General features: G+C 53.7%; 2 protein-coding genes across 3 annotated transcripts in view; both read left to right on the forward strand.

The window, feature by feature from the left end:
- Positions 1-19,367, forward strand: part of PTPRA (protein tyrosine phosphatase, receptor type A) — a 117,539-nt gene extending 98,172 nt beyond the window's left edge. The window contains exons 7-24 of one of the 2 annotated variants that reach the window (XM_027660487.1): positions 1,633-1,717; positions 2,825-2,898; positions 5,438-5,574; positions 7,801-7,891; positions 8,377-8,453; positions 9,355-9,391; positions 10,577-10,674; positions 10,790-10,909; positions 11,825-11,991; positions 13,111-13,246; positions 14,013-14,162; positions 14,286-14,379; positions 15,411-15,487; positions 16,823-16,957; positions 17,188-17,313; positions 17,698-17,849; positions 18,067-18,202; positions 18,990-19,064. In XM_027660487.1, coding sequence (XP_027516288.1) covers positions 1,633-1,717; positions 2,825-2,898; positions 5,438-5,574; positions 7,801-7,891; positions 8,377-8,453; positions 9,355-9,391; positions 10,577-10,674; positions 10,790-10,909; positions 11,825-11,991; positions 13,111-13,246; positions 14,013-14,162; positions 14,286-14,379; positions 15,411-15,487; positions 16,823-16,957; positions 17,188-17,313; positions 17,698-17,849; positions 18,067-18,202; positions 18,990-19,064 — 1,967 coding nt within the window. Of the gene's footprint in view, positions 1-1,632; positions 1,718-2,824; positions 2,899-5,437; positions 5,575-7,800; positions 7,892-8,376; positions 8,454-9,354; positions 9,392-10,576; positions 10,675-10,789; positions 10,910-11,824; positions 11,992-13,110; positions 13,247-14,012; positions 14,163-14,285; positions 14,380-15,410; positions 15,488-16,822; positions 16,958-17,187; positions 17,314-17,697; positions 17,850-18,066; positions 18,203-18,989 lie in introns of both variants that reach the window. The other variant, XM_027660486.1, reaches the window with a different exon arrangement.
- Positions 19,368-21,653: 2,286 nt separating this feature from the next.
- GNRH2 (gonadotropin releasing hormone 2) lies at positions 21,654-23,590 on the forward strand. The gene is made up of 4 exons (XM_027660521.1): positions 21,654-21,713; positions 22,367-22,514; positions 23,356-23,421; positions 23,503-23,590. The coding sequence occupies exons 2-4, from the start codon at positions 22,377-22,379 to the stop codon at positions 23,521-23,523; spliced, it is 225 nt and encodes a 74-aa protein (XP_027516322.1). The 5' UTR covers positions 21,654-21,713; positions 22,367-22,376; the 3' UTR covers positions 23,524-23,590.
- Positions 23,591-24,993: the final 1,403 nt, after the last annotated feature.

Raw genomic sequence — 24,993 nt, forward strand, 5'->3', positions numbered from 1 at the left:
AGATGGAAAGAATAAAGATGTGCAAAAACCAGGATAATTTAATTTTTTCATTTGCCATGCCAGGTCACTGCCTTCAAATCATTACACAAAAATCAAATCTTTTGGTCGGAAGAACATTCCCAGGCCTCACACCACAGAGGGACAAATGCAGAAATACAACCAGAGCTCCCCTTGGTAGCTCAGAGATGGACAAAATAAATCCCACCTAAAAAAAAATCTGCTGGCTGAAATTGCTGAGAAACATGGAGCAGGAATCTACCCTGGCAGGGAAATGGATGCACAGAAGGTGGAAAGGGGGGTCCTGCCCTGCAGCCTTGGGGGGCAAGGCATGTAGATGTGGTGCAGTGGCCAATACAGATTGAGGGAGCTCATGGAAAAGGAAAATAACCCCAGCTGGCATCGCTGGCATCCACATCTATCTGCAAAACCTCCCTTCAGGGCCATTCTCCTCTCTGGTTGGCATTGCTTGGCTTTCAACCCATCTGGGTGATTTGCTCCACTGTTCCACTGACCTCCAGGACAAGTTACAAATGGCTCATTTTAAAAGAAAAAAAATCTGTTGTGGGTTCTGGAGGATGGGAATGTTTCAGACGTGGCTAATCCAAGTGTTTGTGCAAGGGAATTGTGTGGTGCCTTCCCCTGAGGAGCCAAATGAAATCCCACTCGGTGGCCTTGCAGTGCAGAGCACAGTGGGGTGTCTGTCTGACACCTCCTGCTCTCCAAACTCAGTATTTCCAGGGAGGAAAGAGTAAGGAGGTGGACTAGATGGCATTTGGAGGTCCCTTCTAACCCAAATTATTCTACGATCGTAGAGTCATGGAATGGTTTTGATTGGAAGGGATCTTAAAGACCATCCAGTTCCACCCCTGCCGTGGGCAGGGACACCTTCCACTAGCCCAGGTTGCTTCAAGCCCCATCCAACCTGGCCTTGGACACTTCAGGGATCCAGGGGCAGCCACAGCTTCTCTGGGTAACCTGGTCCAGACCAAACCTCAGCCTGGAGGTGTTCAGGTCCCAGGTGCAGGGGGAGGCTTTGCCCTCTTGTCCTGTTTGACAGGGAGCTGGAAGCAGAATCATAGTGGTTTCACAAATGCGGTGTCTGTGGGATCTTACAAAGGCCACAGTTTTCACCTGTGTTATTATACAGTTCTTTATCATGTTATACCAAACTCATGGACCTGTTAGGATCTTCTGTGGATCCTTAAGTCTCAGGCAGAAGACTTTGTGGATCCCCAGGGGACAGAGGAAACTTCTACCAGTGGCTGCACCACGTGCACATTCAGTTGTGCAAAAGAAACCCCTAAAACAGCCCAGTCTCGACTTCCTCAGTCACTGTTTTCATCTGCAAGGTCACAATTCCACAGTGACCAACTCTTGGAGAAGGCTGAGGTGCTTGGAGTGGTGCTTACAGGTGTTAATCTGACCTGGGAGTGCTCACTCAGGTCCTGTTGCTGCCTTTACTCTCAGACTGAAGAAGCATAACATCACTTAATACTATTTAATATTATTTTTGTTGTTAGTATCATCGTCATAATTGTTTTTCAAGCACAAATTGTAGAAGTCAGCCCCGTTAAATGATGGCTCTGGGTGTTTTTCAGTGTGCATAACCACACCTTTCATTTCCTCTTGCAGATGAGACTCCAATTATAGCTGTGATGGTGGCCCTGTCTTCCCTTCTAGTCATAGTATTTATTATTATTGTGCTGTACATGTTGAGGTAAGAGCTGCTTTAATGCTGAATCCCCTTTTTTGACAGAAATAATTCCTGAATGAACAGGAATGAGCCTTTTGTGCTGTTTTCCAAGCTAAAGGCTGACACAGCTGGTGCTTTTGAAAAGAAACCTGTAAGGGCAGTGAATGAAAATTATGTTTGGGGTTATCTAGGCCATGCTGCTTATTCCTTTCTCTACAAAGCTACTCCTCATGTGGGGAATTCTTGTTCTGCTACTCAAAATATCATATTTAGGGTAGATTAAAAGTCCTGTCAGCACAGGTAAAAGCAGATAAGGTTTCCTTGTGAGGCAAAGGGTGATGGATTGGGTAATCCAAGAAGGCTGAACACAACACTCAAGCCAGAGAGTCCTTTGCATGTGTTATTCCTTGATTCCCATGTTGATATCAAACAGGATCCAGCATCCAGAGCCAAGCTCTGCCTTGGGTACCAAACCTACACATCATGTCTGTGTATCTTCCAGTGCAAGGTAGTGCATGGCTGGAGCTTATGAGAGGTGTTAGGTGGTGCTGTAATTGGAATTATGGCATAAAAAAGCCTCATTAGGTCCATTTTTAAAAATCCGAGCATCTGGCTTGCTGAAAATGTGGCATTCCCAGCTCCTGGGAGTTAGAAGAGGGTGTTTATTCACCTCCAGTAAACATTTTAATTTACTCACCAGTTTGGTGATTAAATAAGTCTGAAAAAGAAACTCCAAAAAACCCTGTTTCCTCAGCAGTGGAAAACTTCCCTTCGTCTCCTGGCTCCAGGCCTGCTCTCACAGCAGTGAACCTGAGGGGAGCTTTGCCTCAGGAGTTCAGCAGCAGCAGCAGACTTTTGAGCCCTTCCCACCTGGCTTCCAGCCCTCAAGAAAAGGGTTTCTGTTCGCTGCTGCCTGCCCAGTGATTCAGCAAAACTCCTAATTCCAGGCAAAGGGAGAGCGAGCAGCTGCTCCAAGTTAAAAGCACGTGGAGAAGGGCTTTGCTGCAGGACGGGTCGACCTGGGGTTTGTGTGCTTTGCTGGATCAGCCCAGGGAGCAGGGACTCCTGCATCTCTCCTCCAGGAGGTGACCTGGGCTCTGACTGATGTGTCTCCTCCCTTCTCTTTGGTAGGTTCAAGAAATACAAGCAGGCAGGGAGTCACTCCAACTCCTTTCGGTTGTCCAACGGCCGGACGGATGATACAGGTGAGACCCACGGTGGGGAGCAAAGATGCATCTCACAGAGGAATCAGCTTTGTTCAGAGAATCACAGAACCGTTTAGGTTGGACAAGACCACTGAAACCATCGAGTCCAACCATTCCCCCAGCACTGCCAAGTCCCCCACTGAGCCCTGTCCCCAAGTGCCACATCCACACAGCTTTTAAATCCCTCCAGGGATGGGGACTCCCAACACTGCCCTGGGCAGCTGTGCCAGGGCTGGACAGCCCTTTCCATGGAGAAATTTTCCCAATATCCAATCTAAACCTCCCCTGGCACAACTTGAGGCCGTTCCCTCTCCTCCTGTCCCTTGTTCCCTGGGAGCAGAGCCCGACCCCCCTTGGCTCCCCCCTCCTGTTAGGGAGTTGCAGAGCCAGAAGGTCCCCCCTGAGCCTCCTTTTCTCCAGGCTGAGCCCCCCCAGCTCCCTCAGCTGCTCCTGCTGCTCCAGACCCTTCCCAGGGTCCCCTGTCCAGTGTGGTGACAACACTTGGGGACCTGGGGGGTTTTGTTCTCCCAGCTCATCTTTTTGTAGGCAAGTATTTTTCATTTATATTTTCCTTTGGTCTCTGGTCTGATTTTTTTGTGTTTTCCATGATTTTGGCAAACTTTTATAGAATGAAGATTTATTTCCCACCTTTCATTCCAGTGACCAAATGTTTGCCCTCACATGGTTGATGTTAAGATGGGATTCCAGCACCAAACTACTCACATGCCCTTGAGTTTTCACAGGATCTCTTTGACTCAAACGAGAACCTTTTTTGAAACAACACATCTTTGGGGAATAAGTAAACATCCTTTTACTCTTTTAAATTAGGATGATGTCTAATTAAAACTCAGATCTTCAAACTGTAGACACCAAACTAACATTTCCAGAAGTAAGCAGAGAATACACTGGTTTTTCATTATAAAACCTTTTTGCTCCACTTGAAGATGCAGAAGTGCAGTTGTAAAGCCTTGTGCAGACCTACTGTAATGTCTAAACTCTTCTGCCCCTGAGCTTTGAGCCAGAGCTGCCCACTGAGGGTCTGAAGTTGGGCATCTCCATTCACACGTAGGCACCAAAGTAAGAGCTGAAGAGGATCCACCACCTCTTAAACTCAGTTCAGATGCTTTTCAGAGCTCCTTTCACATAAACCAAACACCTTCTGAGAAGCACTAATTGAATTTCAGCACCTTTTTTTTTTTGTGTTGGCTGCTAAAGGCCTTCCCTGCCTGTTTTCCATCACTGTAAACCGAGGTGTGAACTTCATAAACCCTCGGCTGTGTTGGTGTAACCCTCATGTGGCCTTTCTTGGCTTTGCTGAGGAACACAAGCAACAGCTGCCTTTGCTGTGCCCTCCTGGGAATTGTGTCACTGTGATGGTGCCAGACTTGCCATGAGAGTGAGGGGGGAAGTTCATATTCAAAGGGAGGTGGTCTCCACCCCCAGTACTGATGACTTGGTCCTCATTGCCCTGTCCTGCCTCTGTGACGGTGTAAACCTTGATCCCAGGGTGTTCATTTTCAGAGAATCACAGAATCATTTAGGTTGGAAAAGTCCTCTGAGGTCATCAAGTCTGACCCTTAACCCAGCACTGCCAAGGCCACCACTTAACCCATGTCCCCAGGTGCCACATCCACAGGGATTTTAAATCCCTCCAGGGATGGGGACTCCAACACTGCCCTGGGCAGCTGTGCCAGGGCTGGACAACCCTTCCCATGAAGAAATTTTTCCAATATTCAGCTAAACCTCCCCTGGCACAACTTGAGACTGTTCCCTCTCCTCCTGTCCCTTGTTCCCTGGGAGCAGAGCCTGACCCCCCCCGGCTCCCCCCTCCTGTCAGGGAGTTGCAGAGCCAGAAGGTCCCCCCTGAGCCTCCTTTTCTCCAGGCTGAGCCCCCCCAGCTCCCTCAGCTGCTCCTGCTGCTCCAGACCCTTCCCCAGCTCCGTTCCCTTCCCTGCACACGCTCCAGCCCCTCCATGTCTCCTGTCTGAGGGTCCCAGAACTGTCCCCAGGGCTGGAGGTGCCCCAGCAGTGCCAGCACAGGGATGGGCACTGCCCTGGGGCTGGGACACACCAGGGCTGGCACAGACCAGGGACCATTGGCCTTCTTGGCCACTTGGCCACACCTGGCTCATGTTCAGCTGCTGTTGCTGAGGTCCTTTTTCTCCAGGCAACTTTCCAGCAGCTCTGCCCCCAGCCTGGAGCACTGCAGGAGGTTGTCAGTCTTTGTGCAGTGTACATAGGAAGAGCAAAAGACCTGGAGGTGTCCAAGGCCAGGTTGGATGGGGCTTGGAGCAACCTGGGCTAGTAGAAGGTGTCCCTGCCCATGGCAGGGAGTGGGACTAGATGATCTTTAAAGTCCCTTCCACCCCAAACCATTCTGTGGCTCTATGAAAACATGGGAATAGCAAGGACACAAAGTGGCCCTAAAAGCGGACGGCCTGAGGTGTACGGGGTCCCTGCGCCCACCTGGGTGTGGGTGACCAGTGCTGGGCACGAGGGGCAGCTGGGAGGGCCCCTCTGACTCCTGGTGTCGTTGCAGAACCCCAGAGCATGCCACTGCTCGCCCGCTCCCCCAGCACCAACCGCAAGTACCCCCCGCTGCCCGTGGACAAGCTGGAGGAGGAGATCAACCGGCGCATGGCAGACGACAACAAGCTCTTTCGGGAGGAGTTCAACGTGAGTGCCTTTGCTTCTTGCCCTCCAGTCCCCCAGGCTGTCCAGGATTTGGGCTTAGGATGCAGATGGTCAACCTCGTCCTGGTCCTCAGGGGTTTGTGTGCAAGGCCAGGTTGGACGGGGCTTGGAGCAACCTGGGCTAGTGGAAGGTGTCCCTGCCCATGGCAGGGCATGGAAGTGGATAATCATTAAGGTCCCTTCCAATCCAAACCATTCTGTAATTCTAAGTAGTTCTTCTCTCTGGTGACCAGTGACAGGATCCAGGAACAGCTGAAGCTGTGTCAGGGGAGGTTTAGGTTGGATCTCAGGAAAAGGTTCTTCCCCCAGAGGGTGGTTGGGTGCTGACCAGGCTCCCCAGGGCAGTGGGCACAGCCTCAAGGCTGCCAGAGCTCCAGGAGCACTTGGACAATGCTCTCAGGGACAGGGTGGGCTTGTTGGGGTGTCCTGGGCAGGACCAGGAGTTGGACTGGATGATCCTTGTGGGTCCCTTCCAGCTCAGCATATTCTGTGAGGTGGGAGGACCAATTCTGTCCCTGAATCTGCAGTGAGGGTGGACAAACCACTCCCTTTCACACTCACTACAGAAAGTAGAGGTTTTCTAGCAATGAGCACCACAGGGTTACCTTTTTTTAGGCTCAGGAATGGTCCTGGATGTCTTGGGGACTTCCAGAGCTTACTTGCCTGCTGGTTACCTCCCAAGCTCTGCCTCTCTCCTCCCAATCCTTATGGCTTAAATCCACAAAGAGCCAAAACAAGAGCTCTGACAGAGAAACAGGAATGACTCCATCTCATTTCAATGAGCTGTTAACCCTGAAACAGAGTGATGACAGTGTGTATGACAAAGCTTGGCCTTCAGCTCTGAGTAATAATTAAGGTATTGTGCTTATCCTAGAGCATCTCTTCTGAGATGGCTCCAACCATCTTGACATTGCTGAGCTCTGCAGCTTCTTGTGATGATAAGCCTGTTTCCACTTGGCATTACAGAAATGGAATAAAATAGAAAAGTAAAGAGTAGAATAGAATAGAATCATTAAGGTTGGTGGAAAAGCCCTTTGAGATCAAGTCCAACCATTCCCCCAGCACTGCCAAGGCCACCACTGACCCCTGTCCCCAAGTGCCACATCTACATGGCTTTGAAATCCCTCCATGGATGGGGACTCCAACACTGCCCTGGGCAGCTGTGCCAGGGCTGGACAGCCCTTTCCATGAAGGAATTTCTCCAATATCCAGCTAAACCTCCCCTGGCACAACTTGAGACTGTTTCCTCTCCTCCTGTCCTTTGTTCCCTGGGAGCAGAGCCCGACCACCCCTCAGCTCCCCCCTCCTGTCAGGGAGTTGCAGAGCCAGAAGGTCCCCCCTGAGCCTCCTTTTCTCCAGGCTGAGCCCCCCCAGCTCCCTCAGCCGCTCCTGCTGCTCCAGACCCAGGTCAAAGGCATGATATGGCCCCATGAGGATGATGAGAAGGTCAAAAAAAAAGCCACTGGACTTTGTCCAGCTGCTGCACAACTTGATCCCCTTCCTGGCTGCGCTTCGATGAAACCAAATAGGTGCAGTGAGTGCCCAGGGAGGAGATTTTTTGGTTTATAAATACCTGATGGCCCTGAAGATTTCCGTTCCCAGGCTGTCAGCTGGATGGTGAACACCTCCAGAACGTTCTCTCTTCTTTGCTGTTCAAAGAGGATGTGGAATAACAGCACTGGGGAAGCACCTCCTGTGCTCGAGCGTGAAACCCTGGGACAGTGTCACTTGTCACCCCAGCACCCCCAACCAAAGGTCTCTGTTGTTTCTGGATGAAGAATAACCCCCTGCATGGGTGTGCCTTCCCGTTACTGGGTGGGCTTGGGCAATGGGGGCTTAATCAGGTCACAATTAGCAGGACTGTTAATGAGGAAATCTCAGCAGGAGCCTCCGCTGGCAGAAATGAGCTCCTCGGTGCTCGCTGGTGGGTTTGGAGCTGGAGGCTTTGCTGCCACCTCGTGTTCATGGATCCAGAGAACCAGATATCTTGTTTCCAAAGGGATTTACTCTCTTTGGTCCAGCCCAGCTGTTTAAATGGTCACTTTGAGCTCGGTGGGGAGGAGGAGCTGGTGCTGGAGTGGAGGTGAGGGGTATGGGTGGCAGGGATGTATCCAGGGGGACAGGATGCTCAGATGTGGCATGTGCCAGCACGTTGTGGTTCTTGCTGTGCTGTGAGATCATGGAGAACCCTTTTTTTCTGCCATTTCAGGCTCTCCCAGCGTGTCCCATACAGGCCACGTGTGAAGCTGCTTCCAAGGAGGAGAACAAGGAGAAGAACAGATACGTGAACATTTTGCCCTGTAGGTATCGGAGCTGGTTGGGTGGGGGGAAGGACATCCAGTGCTCCTGCCAGGGCTCCCCATTCCTGATTTTGGGACAGACAGGGGCATGGTTGAGGTCATTTCACCTCCCAGGTGGGTGGCTGTGTCTGCTTTAGCTTTAGACACCTGGAAAGAGGAGCTCCATTGAGCCATCAGCAGCCAAGAGACCGTGGAGAGTGAAGCGGATGGGAAATGCCCAAAGGGACAGTTCTTGCCTGGTGCCTTTGGGCAGTGGGGCTGGCTCAGAGTGTCCTCAGGTGTGCACTCTGCAGAAGAAAAACTTCCTTTAGGGAAGGTCTAGCACCTCTCCAGGCTTGAGCAAGAAGAATTTAGGAGCACAAAGGTGTTTTTTCATGGGAGCCAGTGAGAGCGGGCACTGCTCCAACACATGGCTTTCTCACTGTGCCAAGTACCAGCTGCATGGAGGGGGTTGTTATTAATGCTGGGTTTTAATTTTCCTCCAGATGATCATTCCAGGGTTCACCTGACTCCTGTTGAAGGAGTTCCTGACTCCGACTACATCAACGCCTCCTTCATTAATGTGAGTTTTGGGATTTGAAGGGGAAAATCCCCACTGGCTTTGCCCTGGCCAGTGGTGCCTGGTCCCACCACCAAGCCCTTTAGAAAGGGCTTGGGAACCACTCCTGCAGCAGCTGGGGATTTGTGATTAGCAGCTGATGAATCAAAGAATCATTTAGGTTGGAAAAGCCCTCTGAGGTCATCAGGTCCAACATTCTCTAGCATTGCCAAGGTCACCACTAACCCATGTCCCCGAGTGCCACATCCGCACAGCTTTTAAGTCCCTGAAAAGTGTGGCCAGTTACTTCCCAGTTTGCAGAGCTGGATGTGGGAAGGGGATGAAAAAGAAGTCAAGGAATCCAGCTGAAATGGAAGCAACTGCTCTGCTCTTGGGAGGAGATGGGTCCTGTGTGGTTGTCACCGTGTGGCTCAAATCAGCTGGAAGGGTCATGTGAGAGACAGGGGACACATGAAGCAAAGCAAGACCCAAAAGAGCTTTTTCCTTTCCTTCCCAGTAAATAAAATACACAAAATCAATCCCCACAAGCTCAACAACCTCCTCTCCCAGGGATTAGTGCTGATTTTCACACGATGCTCTGGATGCAGAGTCTGATCCCAGTGGAAAGGCTGTCAGGTACCACTTCATTAGTGCCTTGTGCCAACGAGTGGGGTCATTCCTGCACCATGTGAGTGTGGGGAGTGTTCCCTTGGGAAAACTGCCCATTGCACAGGGATTTTCCATTATTTCTGCCCCACTGTCAGTGCTGTTTCTCCCCTTGGAAGGCTGCAGCCCCTTCTCTGCACGTGAAGGAATGAGCAGCAGAGCAGGTGCTGGTTCTGTTTGTTACTGATGTAGATGAATTTTATGACTCTTGTGTTGGACAAATATTCATTTTTCTTCCTTTTTCTCTTCTTCTCTGCAGGGGTACCAAGAGAAAAACAAGTTCATTGCTGCACAAGGTAAATTCCTGGTTATTCCTCTAGCCCTGGTGGATGGCAACTGGGCTGGGATCCCTCTGCTCAGTGCCACTCTAACCACAGCACAGCATCTTGCCAAGCTCCTCTGGTCAAAAGGAGGCTTGGCTGGTCCCACAGTTTGTTCCCAGAATGGTTTTCCCAGTCAAAGATCAGTGCTGGATGTGCTGGGAGAGGAAGAGAAGTCTTAACCTGTGCCATACCCATTGCTGGAGGGTGTCAAAGCATTTCTGCCCTGAGCCTTGTCCTTCCACCCCGGCCCACTGTGCATGTGATGTGACCTCTGGAGATACTGCCAGGGAGCTGCTTAATTCAGTTCCCCAAATCATAGAATCATGGAATGGTTTGGGTTGGAAGGGACTTTAAAGATCATCTCCTTCCAACCCCTGCCATGGGCAGGGACACCTCCCACTAGACCAGGTTGCTCCAAGCCCCATCCAACCTGGCCTTGAACAGTTCCAGGGATAAGGCAGAGAGAAATGTCCCTGTGGTCTTCAGAAGTCCAAACACATCCCTGAAACCAAGATTCCCACTCACAGAGAGGTTCCTGTCAACATCAGGGTGCTACCTGCCCATGGGAGTGTTTTGTACTTCCACTCTTGACTTGCCAGTGGGTCAGAGCATTACCAGCCAGGTTCCCTGGCTCTTCCTGGAGAGGGAAGGCTGGATCAGGTCCACCAGCACTTCCAGGCTCAGGTTAAGCTTTGGCTTTGCTGTTCCCTTGCCTCACCCTTAGCCTCAGGCTTGGCAAGGGAGTCCAGGCTGAGTTAGCTCCATGTCTGGCAGGCATCAGGGAACTATCCCTGTGCCACACTGAAATGGGATCCCATGGTTAAAGGCCAAGATCCCAGGGTAGGATTTCTGTGGACTCTGAGATGGCCACAATTTCCCTGGGTGACCTTGGGCAAGTCATTTCCATGTTCTGTTTGTCTGATTTCCCCTTCTCCAGCTAAAAATGGAATTCCTGCTCTTAAAACTTATCCAAAAATCCCAGCTACTGTGTGATAGGATTATTCCTTGGGTCAGACATGTCCAGACATCCTGTGCTGGCATCTCTTGGCAAAAAATGTGATGGATCATCCACGCCATGTGACCTCACACGCTGGGTTTTGGTCCCAAATTGTGGGGAGTTGATCCCAGAGCCAACATTTCGTTTTGCCTTCCCCTCAGGACCAAAGGAAGAGACAGTGAACGATTTTTGGAGGATGATTTGGGAGCAAAACACAGCGACAATTGTCATGGTGACCAACCTGAAAGAGAGGAAAGAGGTGAGTGCCAGAGGGCTCCATGGGCTGGAATCTCGTTCCCGTGGGTGTGTCCTGGAGACATTCCCAGGCTTGTGACGGTCCAGAGCTCACCTGCACCTGTTTTCTCTCCCCACAGTGTAAGTGTGCCCAGTACTGGCCGGATCAGGGCTGCTGGACATATGGGAACATCCGAGTGTCCGTGGAGGATGTGACTGTCCTGGTGGATTACACCGTGCGGAAGTTCTGCATCCAACAGGTGCCAGGGCTCATCTCCCATCCCACCCCTCCCCTCTCCACGCTGGGCATCCCAAAGGTGCTGCCATGCTCCTCCAAGGTGCTGTGAGATTAAGAGTTGGTGTGAAATGATCCCCACCATTCACTTTTAACCAGAGTATTAAGAATTTATTCCTCTTAAACACCTGGGAGCCCATTCCCAGTGTGGCTGGTACTGAGAACAGGGAAGCTGATGGATGCCAAGGCTGAAATTCCATCCTGTAATACAAGTGTTGGTTCCTGCTCTCAGCCACGGACACTTAATGCCTGCAAATAATCAGATTTATCCAAAGAGCCAAGACAAAATCCAGCTCCATGTGCGTTGGGTTTGATTGCTTTCCCATCTGTCACCACATTTCCTTGTCCTCCAAAGAGACTCTGGGTGGTTTGGTTGCTCTGTTTGTTTTCCTGCTGCTCTCAGAGGCAGGCAAGGAAGAGCTGGTGCCTGAACACCTGTCTGGACCCTGAGTGTGACTCTCCTGAGCCTCATCCTTCATTCCAGCAGTCTGGACATGGCTGGTTTCCTCCTCTGCCTTAAATACAAGGATCCTGTGGGCAAAGGAGTGGGAAAGGATGGAGCAATAGCTTCTGTTTGAGCTTGCTGGGAATGAAATGTGGAAGCTGCTGCTAGGTTGGAGCCACAGCCAGGGCCAGGCTGGCATCTTGCACCCCTCAGATGTGGGATGTCATGCTGGGTGATTAAAATGTCACGTTTTCAGAGACTAATCTGTCCCAGAGCCTGGTTCAGAGACTGATCCCAGTCCTTTCAGCTGTGGATGCTGCTTCTCAAGCCATCCAGCTCCATCTCAGGGCTTTAACTTCCTGTCTGCCCTTGATTTTGGGGGAAGAAAGGGAACCCGGGGGTTTATCATTAACCTGGGTACCCGTTTCCCCTCAGGTCGGGGACGTCACGAACAAGAAGCCCCAGCGCCTGGTGACTCAGTTCCACTTCACCAGCTGGCCCGACTTCGGGGTCCCCTTCACCCCCATCGGGATGCTGAAATTCCTGAAGAAGGTGAAGACCTGCAATCCCCAGTATGCAGGAGCCATAGTGGTGCACTGCAGGTGAGTCGGGCTCACAGCTGACCTCGGTCGCCTGGAAAGCACTTCCTGTTGAAAAGGAATTTTTGTTTTCAGTCAGGACTTTTTTATTATCTTTATTCAACTTTCCCGCGTTAAACGGGGATGTTCCCCGTGGGAACATTCAAAAAAATGCACATGAATGGAAGGAAATTCTTGGGATCGGTGATGTTGCTGTGGTGCAGCTCATCTTGAGGGGTCATTTGGGTCAACTGGATGCTGGGCACTGGTGGCATCTCCCTTGGCTCTCCAGGCACAAGAGGACAGCACCCCTTGTTAGGAGAAGGCAGTACTGAGCTGACACCATGCCTGGAGCAAGGACTGTGGTCTTAGGCCTCATGTGGAGTGGTTTCAGCAAGCCTGGGGGAGCCACAGGGGCTTCCACATTTCAGTATGGGGAAGCCCCACAGTTAAAGGCCAAGATGGTCATATTTACAACCTCCCAAGTCCACCTTTCATTCTTTTTTGTGAGGCACCTGACACAAGGGCTGTGTCTTTCCGCAGTGCCTGCTGACCTCATTCTTCTTCTCCTTAATGGTTGAGTTCCCAGTACAGAACCAAGGCTTCCCCATGGGCTCATCTTCATGTGGTGGAGGTTGAGTGGATGGAGCATCAGGCAGCTGGTAGGAACAGGCAACCTATTAGGACTCTGGACCTTAGAGATTGTCTCATTCCAACCCCCTGCCATGGGCAGGGACACCTTCCACTAGCCCAGGTTGCTCCAAGCCCCATCCAACCTGGCCTTGGACACTTCCAGGGATCCAGGGGCAGCCACAGCTCCTCTGAGCAACCTGTGCCAGGGCTCACCACCCTAAAGTCCAACTCTCTTGGAGCTCCTTTAGGCACAGGAAGGGGCTCTAAGGTCTCCCCTGAGCCTTCTCTTCTCCAGGCTAACACCCCCAGCTCTCCCAGTCTGTCACGCACTCTGTTGTAGTCACTGGAGAAGCTGCCAAACCCAGAGTGCAGTGAACACCAGGACCTCTCCCATCTCCCAGACAGACATTGAGGTGTTTGCTCAGGGCTGGGGAGTGTGTGGCTCGCTCCTGGCTGCCCTCCAAGGGCCCCCAGGCCCGCTGCCCTGACGGGCTGTCCCTTGCCTTGCAGTGCCGGGGTGGGACGCACGGGCACTTTCATCGTCATCGATGCCATGCTGGACATGATGCACGCGGAGAGGAAGGTGGATGTTTACGGCTTCGTGAGCCGGATCCGGGCTCAGCGCTGCCAGATGGTACAGACAGATGTAAGTGTGGGGCTGCCATTCCTCCTGGGCTCGGCTCTGGGGTTGGATTTCCATCACGCGGCCAAAGCCTGCGTGAGGGTCAAGCATCGTCCCTCGTTTTGGGTGGGAGCTGCGTCAAGTGAGCCCTTTACTGGGTCCTGCCCTTTTTAATCCCCTTCCCAGAATCATGGAGTCATTTAGGTTGGAAAGGTCCTTAAGGCCACTGAGTCCAACCATTCCCCTAGCACTGCCAAGGCCACCACTGATCCCCAGCCCCAAGTGCCACATCCACACAGCTTTTAAATCCCTCCAGGGATGGGGACTCCAGCCCTGCTGTGGGCAGCTGTGCCGGATCTGGACAATGCTTTCCATGAAGACATTTTCCCTCATATCCAACCTAAACCTCCCCTGGCACAACTTTAGGCCATTTCCTGTCATCCTGTCCCTTGTTCCCTGGGAGCAGAGCTTGACACCTCCCTGGCTCCACCCTCCTGTCAGGGAGTTGTGGAGAGCAAGAAGGTCCCCCCTGAGCCTCCTTTTCTCCAGACTTGGATAACATTTAGGATCACTTTAGCTTTGCCTGGTGCAGCAAATAAGGTCCCAGTCCCCATTTAGTGGCAGGAAGATTGTCCCTCACTTTCCTAGGGTCTCGGGGGGCACCAGGTGCCCAGAGAGCACAGGAGGGGCAGTGGGGTGGTGGGATTGCATCCAACATGTGCACAGGCACCGGGATGTGCTCCCTGGGCATGGAACGGGGACTGACAGCTTCTCCCTGCAACCCTTGCAGATGCAGTATGTGTTTATATACCAAGCACTTCTGGAGCACTATCTCTACGGTGACACGGAGCTGGAGGTGACCTCCTTAGAGATCCACCTCCAGAAGATCTACAACAAAGTGCCAGGGACCAGCAGCAACGGGCTGGAAGAGGAGTTTAAGGTGAGCGTGGCTGTTGTCCTGGTGGGATCTGGTGGGATGGTGCTGGGCTACAGGGACCAGCACGTGTTTTCCTGGCTCTGGGTGGCTCTGAAACCTGCCTCTGCTCTGCTCCTTCCCCTGCAGAAGCTCACTTCAATCAAAATCCAGAACGACAAGATGAGAACGGGCAACTTGCCAGCAAACATGAAGAAGAACAGGGTGCTTCAGATAATTCCATGTAAGGCTGGTTTGTCTGCGTGTCCCGCTGGATGTGGGGACAGGAGTCAGGCTGGAGAAATGGGCCTGCAGAGATGTCATGATGTTCCTCAAGGAAAAGTGCCAAGTCCTGCCCCTGGGAAGGAGCAACCCCAGGCACCAGTTTGTGCTGGGGCCACCCAGCTGGGAAGGAGCTTGGCAGGAAAGGACCTGGGGGTCCTGGTGGACATCAACTTGATCTTGAGCCCTCGTGACAAAGGACAGTGTTTTCTGGGCTGTGAGAGACACAGCGGTGCCAGCAGGTCGAGGGAGGGGGTCCTGCCCCTCTGCCCAGCACTGGTGAGGCCACACCAGGAACACTGGGTCCAGTTCTGGCTCCCCAGTACCAGAGGGACAGGGACAGACTGGAGAGAGCCCAGGGAAGGCACTGCAGCACCTCTGCTGGGAGGAAAGGCTGAGGGAGCTGGGACAGCTCAGCCTGGAGAAGAGAAGGCTCCGGGGGTCTCATTGAAGTCCATCAACACCTGCAGGGAGGGTGCAGAGAGGACGGAACCAGGCTCTTCCCAGTGGTGCCCAGTGACAGGACAGGGGACAATGGGCACACACTGAGACAGGAGGGTCCCTCTGAACATCAAAGAACACATTTTGACTGGGAGAGTGACCAAGCACTGGCACAGGTTGCCCAGGGAGGTTGAGGAGTCTCCATCCTTGGAGATACCCAAGATTTGTCTGGACAGATGGGCAACCAGCTGTGTGTGGCCCTGCCAGCTGGTTTCTGCTGCCAAGGCTTTCTGCCTTGAGTGGAAAGGAGTCCAGTGCTGAGCAGGTCCTTCTGGAGTGCTCAGCATCCTCTTCTCCTTCCCCAAACCAGGGCATGGCAGAGGGTAGATCTGACTGTCCTTGTCCCAGTCAGGTGCTGTAAGCACAGGGCTCCCCTTCCCTTATCTCTATCTCCCACTTAGCCCTTGGTGACTTCTCAGCTAAAGATTGGTTATCCAGGAGTTGTGATTTGAAGGAGTTCCCCAGATCTCATATCATTTTGTTCTGTTTCAGATGAGTTCAACCGAGTAATCATTCCAGTGAAGAGAGGTGAAGAGAACACGGACTACGTAAACGCTTCCTTCATTGACGTGAGTCTTCTTTACTCCCCTCTCCATCTTCTCCCAGTGGAAACTTCACCTCAGGCTGCTTCCTGGGAGAAGGATTTGTCCCAAACACTCCTTCTCTGAGTTTCGTAAGGCTCCTTCCACTTGACTTTGCTTTTGTATCACCGGATGGTGCTGGTTTCTGTCTCCAAGAAACCCCTCAGTATTCCCAGCTCCTCGTGTCCCACGGCTGGTGGGAGAGGAGAGCTGGAGCCTGAGCAGAGCTTCCAAGTCCTGGGCTCACTTCTGCACTTCTGGGCTCTGCTGATGGCTGTGGAGAAGTGTATCCACACACATATCCATGGAAATGATACAGCACTGGTCATTTGGTCGGAAAACATCCGCTAGATTAGGTAATGGAGCAATACACGATCCCAAAACCCTTGAGGAGAACCAGGTCAATCCCATTATACCTGTCTGGGTGATGGGAGGAGGGGAGGCAGGGAGGTTAAGTGCTTTCTTCACTCTGGGAAGGAGGTAAGTGATTGCACATCCTTTTCTCCTGAGCAATCCTGTAGGCTCCAGGGAGACATCTCAGATGAGTATTTATCTTCATGCAGTGCTGGCCAAGTGACAGACCCTGCTCTTTCCCAGCCCAATTTCTACTTTCATCTCCTAATGGCAGGGTTGGTTTTTTTTTCTCCCAAAAGGCAATCACTGCTGTGGGTTGATCCACTAAAACCAGTTTATTCCCAGTTCTAACATCCCCAATTAATTGCTCCCTGAAATCTCCTCTGCTGCGTCCCTGCGGGTGGCTCTGGCTGCCGGAGCAGCTGCCTTGTTGTGCCTCCAGAGCAGAAAGCTTCCAAAACACATAAGCAATTTTGGTTGAGGATTCAATTTCCTGCCTCTGCTGAACTTTACTTCAATGACAAACTCCACATGACGAAGCATCTTTAGTCACAGTCTGCAGTGAGGGCACAGGGGAACGTCGGAGGGGATTGGAAGCAGAAACACTTTGTGGCTGCGGAAGAGCCAGAGTCACCCAGACTTCCTGCTGGTTTCCATAGGTCATAGACCAGTTTGGGTTGGAAGGGACCTTAAAGATCATCTAGTTCCTTTTAGTTTTGCTTACTTCTTCCAAAAATTCCCCAGTAAAAATCATACCCGGAGGTTAGGCAAGGCACTCAGAGTTTGCAATATTGCTTAGGCTTGCTGGAAACCCAAATCATTCTTCCCTGAATGGATAAAGTAGGGCATGTGTAGGGGATATGATCCTCCCTCAGCTTGAAAACCCAACCATGTCCAAGAGCATTCCTCCTGCTGCTCCTGTCATCCAGGTGCTTCCAGTTCACCACTAACCCTGTTCCCGAATTTCAGGGTTATCGCCAGAAGGATTCCTACATCGCCAGCCAAGGGCCACTGCAGCACACGATAGAGGACTTCTGGAGGATGATCTGGGAGTGGAAATCCTGCTCCATAGTGATGCTAACAGAGCTGGAGGAGAGAGGCCAGGTAAGCTCCCGGGAAAAGCTGCATCAAACACCAGCAAAATAAAGAAGTGGCAGGGGGTTGGAACGAGATGGTCTTTAAGGTCCCTTCCAACCCAAACCAGTCTGTGATTCTGGGAGTCTGGGATCCCACCTGGTTTTGGGTAGCTGCAGGCCCCAGAAGACTCCTCTATCCAATCCCTTTGGAAAAATACAGGGTGCTCACCCTGTCCCCCCCCTGTGTTGCTTCCTCAGGAGAAGTGTGCCCAGTACTGGCCATCTGACGGCTCCGTGTCCTACGGAGACATCACTGTGGAGCTGAAGAAAGAGGAGGAGTGTGAGAGCTACACAGTGCGGGACCTGCTGGTGACAAACACCAGGGTGAGACTCTGGATTCTGTCCTGGGAAGCTCTGGGTGCTCCTGGGTTTCGCTGCCATGAGTCCTTGCTGGCGTTTCTTCCGCTCCATCATCCCCCCGTCATCCCAAAGGGGTGATGACACCCCTGAGAGTTCCTATCCTGCCCTCTGCCCTGCTGCCACCCAGCAGCCCTCACCCTCCTTCACCTCATCCCTGTTCCCACCTGGACCCATCCTCCCTCCTTCTCCCCATTCCCCACACCTGCCCTGCTCCGTGCCACGGGAATGCCACCCCTCCGCCAGCAGCTTTCCCACATGGATGGTTTTCCCAAAGCCCTGAGCTGGTGGGTTCCTTGGTGCAGATCTCCCACCAACCCTGCCTGACCTCGAGCTGTGCTCTCCCACCAGGAAAACAAGAGCCGGCAGATCCGGCAGTTCCATTTCCACGGCTGGCCAGAAGTCGGGATCCCCGGGGACGGGAAGGGGATGATCAACATCATCGCGGCAGTGCAGAAGCAGCAGCAGCAGTCTGGCAACCACCCCATCACTGTGCACTGCAGGTAAAGTACTGGAGCAGCTTGGACACCCTTCCAAAGGGACCAGGAGCTTGGGAGATGGTCAGAGCCCCAAAGCACATCCTGGATATACTGGGAGAGGCTGGGGCAGCACCGTTGGCTCCGCCAGTTCTCCGGCGCTTCCCCTACGGATTGTGCCCTGAGCAAAGCCAACGGGGTCAGGACAGGCGTTTTCCTTCACCCTCTGGTTTTTCTTTCCCAGTGCTGGAGCAGGAAGAACAGGCACCTTCTGTGCGCTGAGCACTGTCCTGGAGAGGGTGAAGGCAGAGGCGATCCTGGACGTCTTTCAGACAGTGAAGAGTTTAAGACTACAGAGGCCACACATGGTGCAGACACTGGTAAGGGCCTCCTGCTGCACCAAAGCCTCAGCAAGGGTGGGCTGGGGGCTCAGTGTTGAGCAGAAACCTCCCTGGTTCAAGGTTTTCCCTCTCCATGAGGGAAGTTGTGGATTCCCCATCCCTGGAAGTGTCTAAGGCTGGGTCAGATGGGGCTCTGAGCAATCTGGTCTAGTGGGAGGTGTCCCTGCCCATGGCAGGGGGTTGAAGATGGTCTTTAAGGTCCCTTCCAACCCAAACTGTTCTAGGATTCCATGATTCTATGGAGATGTGCCAGGAGGTGTCTGCCCTTCCTCTTGTTAAGGCATCTGGAAGATGATACTGAAGGTGTCAAGCACCTTTTGAGCACTAAGAGGAGCTGTAGGAGCCTCGTTGGAGACACCCCTAACCACAGTCCCATATTTATGGGCTCCAGGAACCTAGAACACTGTCCTGGAGTGGCTGTGGCACAGGCTTGGGCACACAGGGAGGGTTGGAGCAGGCAGAGCTGGATGAGGTCTTGCCGGAGGGGTTTGCAAGGATGATCAGGGATGTAGGAAAAAACTCTTTTGGGGTCAAAATAGGACTTGAGAGAGGAAGCAGAAAGCAGAGAGTTTCTTTTGCTGTTGGTACCTCAGCAAGGAGGGTGGGTTTGGGGGTCACAAAGGAGGTGGGAACCTCACGGGTGGGAATCCAGCTGAGGACACCTGGCCATGCATGGTCCCAGCTTGCCAAAGAGCACAAACCATCAAATGATGCCTCAGGTGTGGATTTTCCTGGCCTAACACCGTTCTCTCCCCGAATCCCACAGGAACAGTACGAATTCTGCTACAAGGTGGTGCAGGAATACATCGACGCCTTCTCAGACTACGCCAACTTCAAGTGAAGAAAAGAAAAAACAAACCAGGAACAAAAATCCACACACAACCCCAAACAAATGACAGAAGAGTTGCCTTCTTTAATATTTTGTAATATTCTGTTTGTTAATATACCCCCCCCCCCAAAAAAAAAAAAAAAACCACAGACAAAAAAACCTATGTGTATATATCTTAACTGTTTTAGAGGTTGGTACCATAAGCTTCATATTAGCTGGAGATTTTATATGTAGCAAAGTGTTAGTGCAGATACTGTTGGCTCCTTTTTTTCCAATGTTTTATTGGGGAATTAAATAGCGTGATGTTTGGATTAATATTGTCATACCATCTCTCTTCTGGAGAGTTGATACAGGCTGTTATTTTGTTTGTAAATCTTTTTTTTTTTTTTTTTTCCTTGAGGGAGTAAAGCCTTTTTAAAAAAAAAAAAAAAAAAGAAAAAGAAGAAAAAGATATCCTGGATCTCATCTGAAAACAAAACCCAAACCCCCACAACCCCACCAGCACAAGCTTTTCCAAACCTGCAGGGAAATGGTTTCACATTTTTCTGCTGGTCAGCTCTTAAAAAAAAAAAATAAGGAGAAAAAAAAAAAAAAGAAAAAAAGCTTATTCTGTGTGTGTGTATATATATAAATATCCTTATTTTTGTATGAAAAGCCAAAAAGTTTCCTCCTTCAGGGTCAGGCCACGATGTGCTGCTGGTTTGGAAACTGTAACAGCCACAGTAGTGCCCAAATGATTTCAACCCCAAAAAAAAGCAAACACCAGAAAAACAAAAGAATTTTTGCTCCTTGAAGGAAAGACCTGTGAGTTTGGGGCCAGATTTTAGACCAGAGATTGGGGCTGGAATGGGACCAGGTGAGCTCCATCCCCAGGTGCTGGAGGGGCTGTCAGATTATTTCTCCTGGCATCCCAAGAGATTAGGGAAACATGGAATGGTTTGGGTGTGGGTTGGAAGAGACCTTAAAGACCATCCAGTTCCAGCCCTCTGCCATGGGCAGGGACATCTTCCACTATCCCAGGTTGCTCCAAGCCCTGTCCAGCCTGGCCTTGGACACTTCCAGGGATCCAGGGGCAGCCTGGGAAACCTGTGCCAGGGCCTCACAGTCAAAAATTTTCCTAATATCCAGTATAAACATGCCCTCTTTCAAGAAGAGTCCAGGGAGTTAAGAAAAGTCCTGAGGACTAGGGGTGCAGCACTTTTATATTAAAAAACCAGGTTAGTTAATTTCAGGTTATTTTTTTTGTTATAAAGGGGTGTCTGGGGAAACACCTTCTTTTTTTTTCCTCCTGCAGTCAGGGTAACCGTGCCCAGGTTAGCTGGAGGAGCTCCATCCCCTCTGCAGGCACTGGGAGAACTGGTTTGGAGTGGAAGCTTCCCCTTAAGGATTTGGCTGGACTCCCCAAACAGTGACAGGGAGCACAGGGTGGGTGGCAGGGCCCAGAAATGGTGACAGCCTTGCCCCGGCATGCCCCAGGACTCAGGGGGAATGGGGTTGAAATGCAGGAAAACATGGGAAAAAAACAGCCCACGAGCCAGAGCATCCAAGTTTTCCAGCTTTTCCATCCAGGCAGGGTTCACAGGGCGGTTTGGTGGATGCACACAGACAGGGGGACCCCTCCAGCAATCAAAAATACCTCCAGCAACCCAAAACACGCCCCAGAACTTGCCCTGCTCCATCACCTGGTACCCCCTCATGAACCCCAGTTTCATCCCATTGCTGATCAACCCCAGCTCCTGAATTTGGGGGACTTTGGGCCAAAGCTGCCAGTGACACTGAGAAATAAATGTGGTGACCCCAAAAGAAGAGGTCCCTCCTGGGACAAGAGGAGTGCACTCATCCCCCATGGATGCTCCATGCAGGGACCACCCCAACAAGCCCTTCCATCCCGCTGCCCAATGGGTTCTGGCTGCTTCCTGCTGCTGGTAATGAGGTTTTCCCCCGTTTTTTTAAATTCATTTTCAAGATCTCTGGATGGATAGGGCAAATTTTGGGGTCTGGGGAGCTGCCTTGACCTTTCGCCACAGCATCTGCCCTGGCCCCATCCTGCATCCAACTGCAAATAGCAGAGACATGAGCAGCTGCCAGAGATAATCCAGGGCCAGATCCTGCCTAAATCCCTTTCCTGGGCTCCATGGCATCCTTGGAACTGGGAGCTTTGGGCTGCATGGCCATTGCTAGAATCCAGCCTGGATTTGGGGGTGATGAGCCTGGAATGGGGGGACAACTGGGGAAATTGGGGCTGAGATGGGGGAAACATGCACAGATGATTTACTCCCCTCCCTTCTCCAAGAGCATCCCGAGGGCTGCAAAGGAACCATGTGGGCTGGATCCACCCTTTTCCCATCGGGAAATGAATCCATTCTGGGGGGACCCCACCCTGATGAGCTGCACCGGGGGTCAGTGTTCAGACCTCTCCAAAAAAGGGGTGTCAGGTGCTGTCCCGCGGTGCCAGGGGAGTTTGGGAAGGAGGAGGTGTTGGACACTGGCACGGGGAGGCCGACGCCATCCCATGGTCCCCGGGGAAGCGGTGGCCGGGCCGACGTCACTGTCACCGAGCCCTTCAAATAGCAGTGCCTGCCTGGGCAGCCACTGCTCCGGCCACCGGTCACCACTCCGGCCACTGGACACTACTCCAGCCACCGGCACCTGCCCAGCCAGGTGAGGTTGCCCCGGCCCTGGGAGGGGGGTTCATCCCGGGGTGGGTGGTCCTGCTCACCCCGAATCAGACCCCAATAGCACCCACGGGGGGGGGGGTCCATGCTGGACCCGACTCCCAGCAGCACCACGGGGTGCTGAGCCCCTCCAGCTTCTCCAGCCCCAAAGAGCACCCATGGGGGCTCATTCCCTCTGGATCTCCATCCCCAAACCCACCCCAGAGAGCACCCATGGGTGCTCATTCCCTCTGGATCTCCATCCCAAACCCAGTCCAAAAAGATGTTGGATCATCCCCTCTGGATCTCCATCCCAAGACGCATCCGTGAGTGCTCACCCTTTCCACATCTCTACCCCCAAGCCCACCCCAGGCAGCACCCGTGGGTGCTCATCCCCTTTGGATCTCCATCCCAAACTCACCCCAAAGAAATGCTGGGCCATCCTTTCCACTCTTCCATGCCACCCCCCCCCCCCCCCCCCCCCGAATTGCTCACCCCCTCCTCCTACACAACCCCTGGGGTTCCCATCTTTGCAGGACCCAAACCACCCCATGGGGGCTCATCCCTCCATCTCTCCCAAGCCTCCCCCCGACCCCCGCAGCCCTCCGGGGTGCCCCCGGGGTTGGTGCCGGTGGGACAGGGCCCCTTGTGCCCCCGCAGCCCCCCGGCCATGGCTCCCCGCGGGTCGCTGCTGCTGCTGGCGCTGCTGGTGCTGAGCTGTGCCCTGCCCCGCGCCCCCGCCCAGCACTGGTCCCACGGCTGGTACCCGGGGGGCAAGCGGGACCTCCGGACCCCCCCGAATCTCCAGGTAGGGTGCGTCTCCCCGGTTCATCCCCCTCCAAGTCATTCCCTATCCCATTGGGATGGTTTCCGCCCCTCCAAAGGTGATGCCGTGTCACCCTGCCCTGGAGTCACCACCCTGTCCCAAGGATTGTGACCCCCCCCCCACCCATAACCCCCCCCCCCCGGGGTTTACCCCCCCCCAGGATTATCCTCCCTGGATTATTCTCCCTCACAACTACGCCCCCCTCCCGCGATTATCTCCCCTCCGAGTTCTTGGATTTATCCCCCCTACGGTCACCTCTCCCACCCAATTATCTCCTCTAGGGTTTACATCCCCCTCTCACCTCGGATTTACATTCCCACCCGCTAAGGATTTATCCCACCCCCTCATATTCTCCCCCAAATCATTTTCCCCGAATTATCCCCCCCTCTGATTATCCCCTCTCCCACAATTATCCCTCCCCCCAAATTACCCCCCCTTCCAGTATCCTCCACCCCCACATTACACCTCCCCGTGTGTTCCTTTCTTCCGGAATTATCATCCCGGCACGGGGGGTGTGGGGGGGGTGTAGGGTATAATTCTCCCTTTCCCAATTATCCCTCCCCCAAAATTAACCCCCTCCGGGTTATCTCCCCCATAGAGCTACTCTCTCCCATATTATCCCCCCGGGTTACACTTCCCCAAATCATCCTCCCTGGATTATTCCCTCTCCTCGGATTATCCTTCCTGGGTTACACTTCCCCAGATTATCCACCCTGGAATTTCAACCCCCCCCCGGGATTAACCACACCTGGGGGTGATGCCCCCTTTTCCCTCTTGTCCCGCGGGTCCCCTCTCTCCCCCTCCCACGGTCGCTGTCCCGCAGGTCCCGGCCCCTCTCGGGCGCTGCCGCCCTCCCCCGTGTCCCCCCCGTCGGGAGGATCCGCTGCCGGTGAGCGGGACCGGGGCTGCGGGGGGTTGGAGGGACCGGGGGGGTCCCCGAGACCGGGACTGACCGACCCCTCTCCCGCAGGGGCCCGCGCTGCTCCCCTGACCGGACCCACCGACCCACGCGGGAGCGAGCCGGGACCCCCCCGCGGGGAATAAAGGGGCTGGGGGGAGCTGTGTGGAGTGATGGTGCTCGTGGGGCGGTGTTTGGTGTGGCGGTGTGATGGGGGGACAAGTGTGCGTGGGGTGGGATGTGTCCCGCGGGGGCTGTCGTGTCCCGCGGGGGCTGTGTCCCCCGGAGGGGATGTGTCCCATGAGGGGACGGGTGTGCGATGAGAGGGGGTTGTCTCTCGTGGGGGGGGGGGGGGGTCTATGAGCCATGGGGATAACGAGTGTCCCGTGGGAGATGTCGTGTCCTGTGGGGATGCTCCGCCACGGGGAGGTACCGCATCCCCACGCGGGCAATTCGTGTCCCGAGGGGGGCCGTGTCTCGCGTGGGTGCGGGTGCAATAGGAGGGGGTTGGGTCTCTTGGGAGGGCTGTGTCCCGTGGGGTGCCGTGTCCCACGGGGGAGAGGTTCGTGTCCCATAGGTTCCTGTGTCCCACGGAGGGTGCCCGTGTCCCGAGCACGGGGAGGGCTGTGTCCCGTGGGGTGTTGTGTCCCGCTGGTGTCTGTGTCCCGCATGGGGATCCATGTCCCGTGTGCGCCATCCCACTGGTGGGTGCGTGTCCTGTGGGGGTGTCCGTGTCCCAGGGGTATCCGTGTCCCGTGGGGGGTGGAGGGTGTTCCTGCCCCGTGGGTGCCCGTGTCCCACAGGTGTCCCTCTCCCCTGGGGGGGGTGTGTCCGTGTCCAGTCAGGATCCCTGTCCCACGGGTCTCTGTGTCCCGTGGGGTGGGTGCATATCCCGCAGGGGTGTCCTTGTCGCTCGAGTAACCATGTCCAGTGTGGGGGTGTCCGTGTTCCCCAGGTATCTGTGTCCCACGGGGGAGTCGGTATCCCGTGGGGATTTCCCTGCTCCACGCGTGTCCCTGTGCCGTGGAGGTCCCTGTCCCACGGGTGTCCCATGTTATGTCCATGTGCCCCGCGTATCTCTGTCCCACGGAGGGTGTCAGTGTCCCGTGGGGTGTCCGTGCTCCACGGGTGTCATGTCCCACAGGTATGTGTCCCGTGGGGGTGTCGGTGCCCCGTGGGGATTTCCCTGTTCCACGCGTGTCTCTGTGCCGTGGAGGTCCCTGTCCCACGGCTGTCCCACGTGTATGTCCACGCCCCCCGCGTATCTCTGTCTCACGGAATGTGTCCATGTTCCGTGGGGATTTCCCTGCTCCACGGGTGTCCCTGTCCCGTGGATGCCCATGTCCCTCGGCTGTCATGTCCCGGGGGTGCCCGGGTCCCACAGGTATGTGTCCCGTGGGGGCGTCCCTGTCCCGTGGGTGTCCCTGCTCCACGGGTGTCCCTGTCCCTCGGGTGCCATGTCCCTTGGGTGTCCATGGTACCCATGTCCCTGTAGAGGTGTCCCTGTCCCGTGAGGGTCCGTGTCCCACGGGTTTCCATTCTCTGTCCCGTGAGAGTCCGTGT

This window comes from Corapipo altera, unplaced genomic scaffold (assembly GCF_003945725.1).
Source record: "Corapipo altera isolate COAL_440 unplaced genomic scaffold, ASM394572v1 295, whole genome shotgun sequence".
NCBI classification, from domain to species: domain Eukaryota; kingdom Metazoa; phylum Chordata; class Aves; order Passeriformes; family Pipridae; genus Corapipo; species Corapipo altera.

What these genes read in the sequence shown, in the direction of transcription:
- GNRH2 (XM_027660521.1), top strand. Translation starts at nt 22,377, where the DNA reads ATGGCTCCCCGCGGGTCGCTGCTGCTGCTGGCGCTGCTGGTGCTGAGC. An exon ending in GGACCCCCCCGAATCTCCAG is followed by an intron (nt 22,515 to 23,355) that starts GTAGGGTGCGTC and finishes GCTGTCCCGCAG; the next exon opens with GTCCCGGCCCCTCTCGGGCG. An exon ending in GTCGGGAGGATCCGCTGCCG is followed by an intron (nt 23,422 to 23,502) that starts GTGAGCGGGACC and finishes CCTCTCCCGCAG; the next exon opens with GGGCCCGCGCTGCTCCCCTG.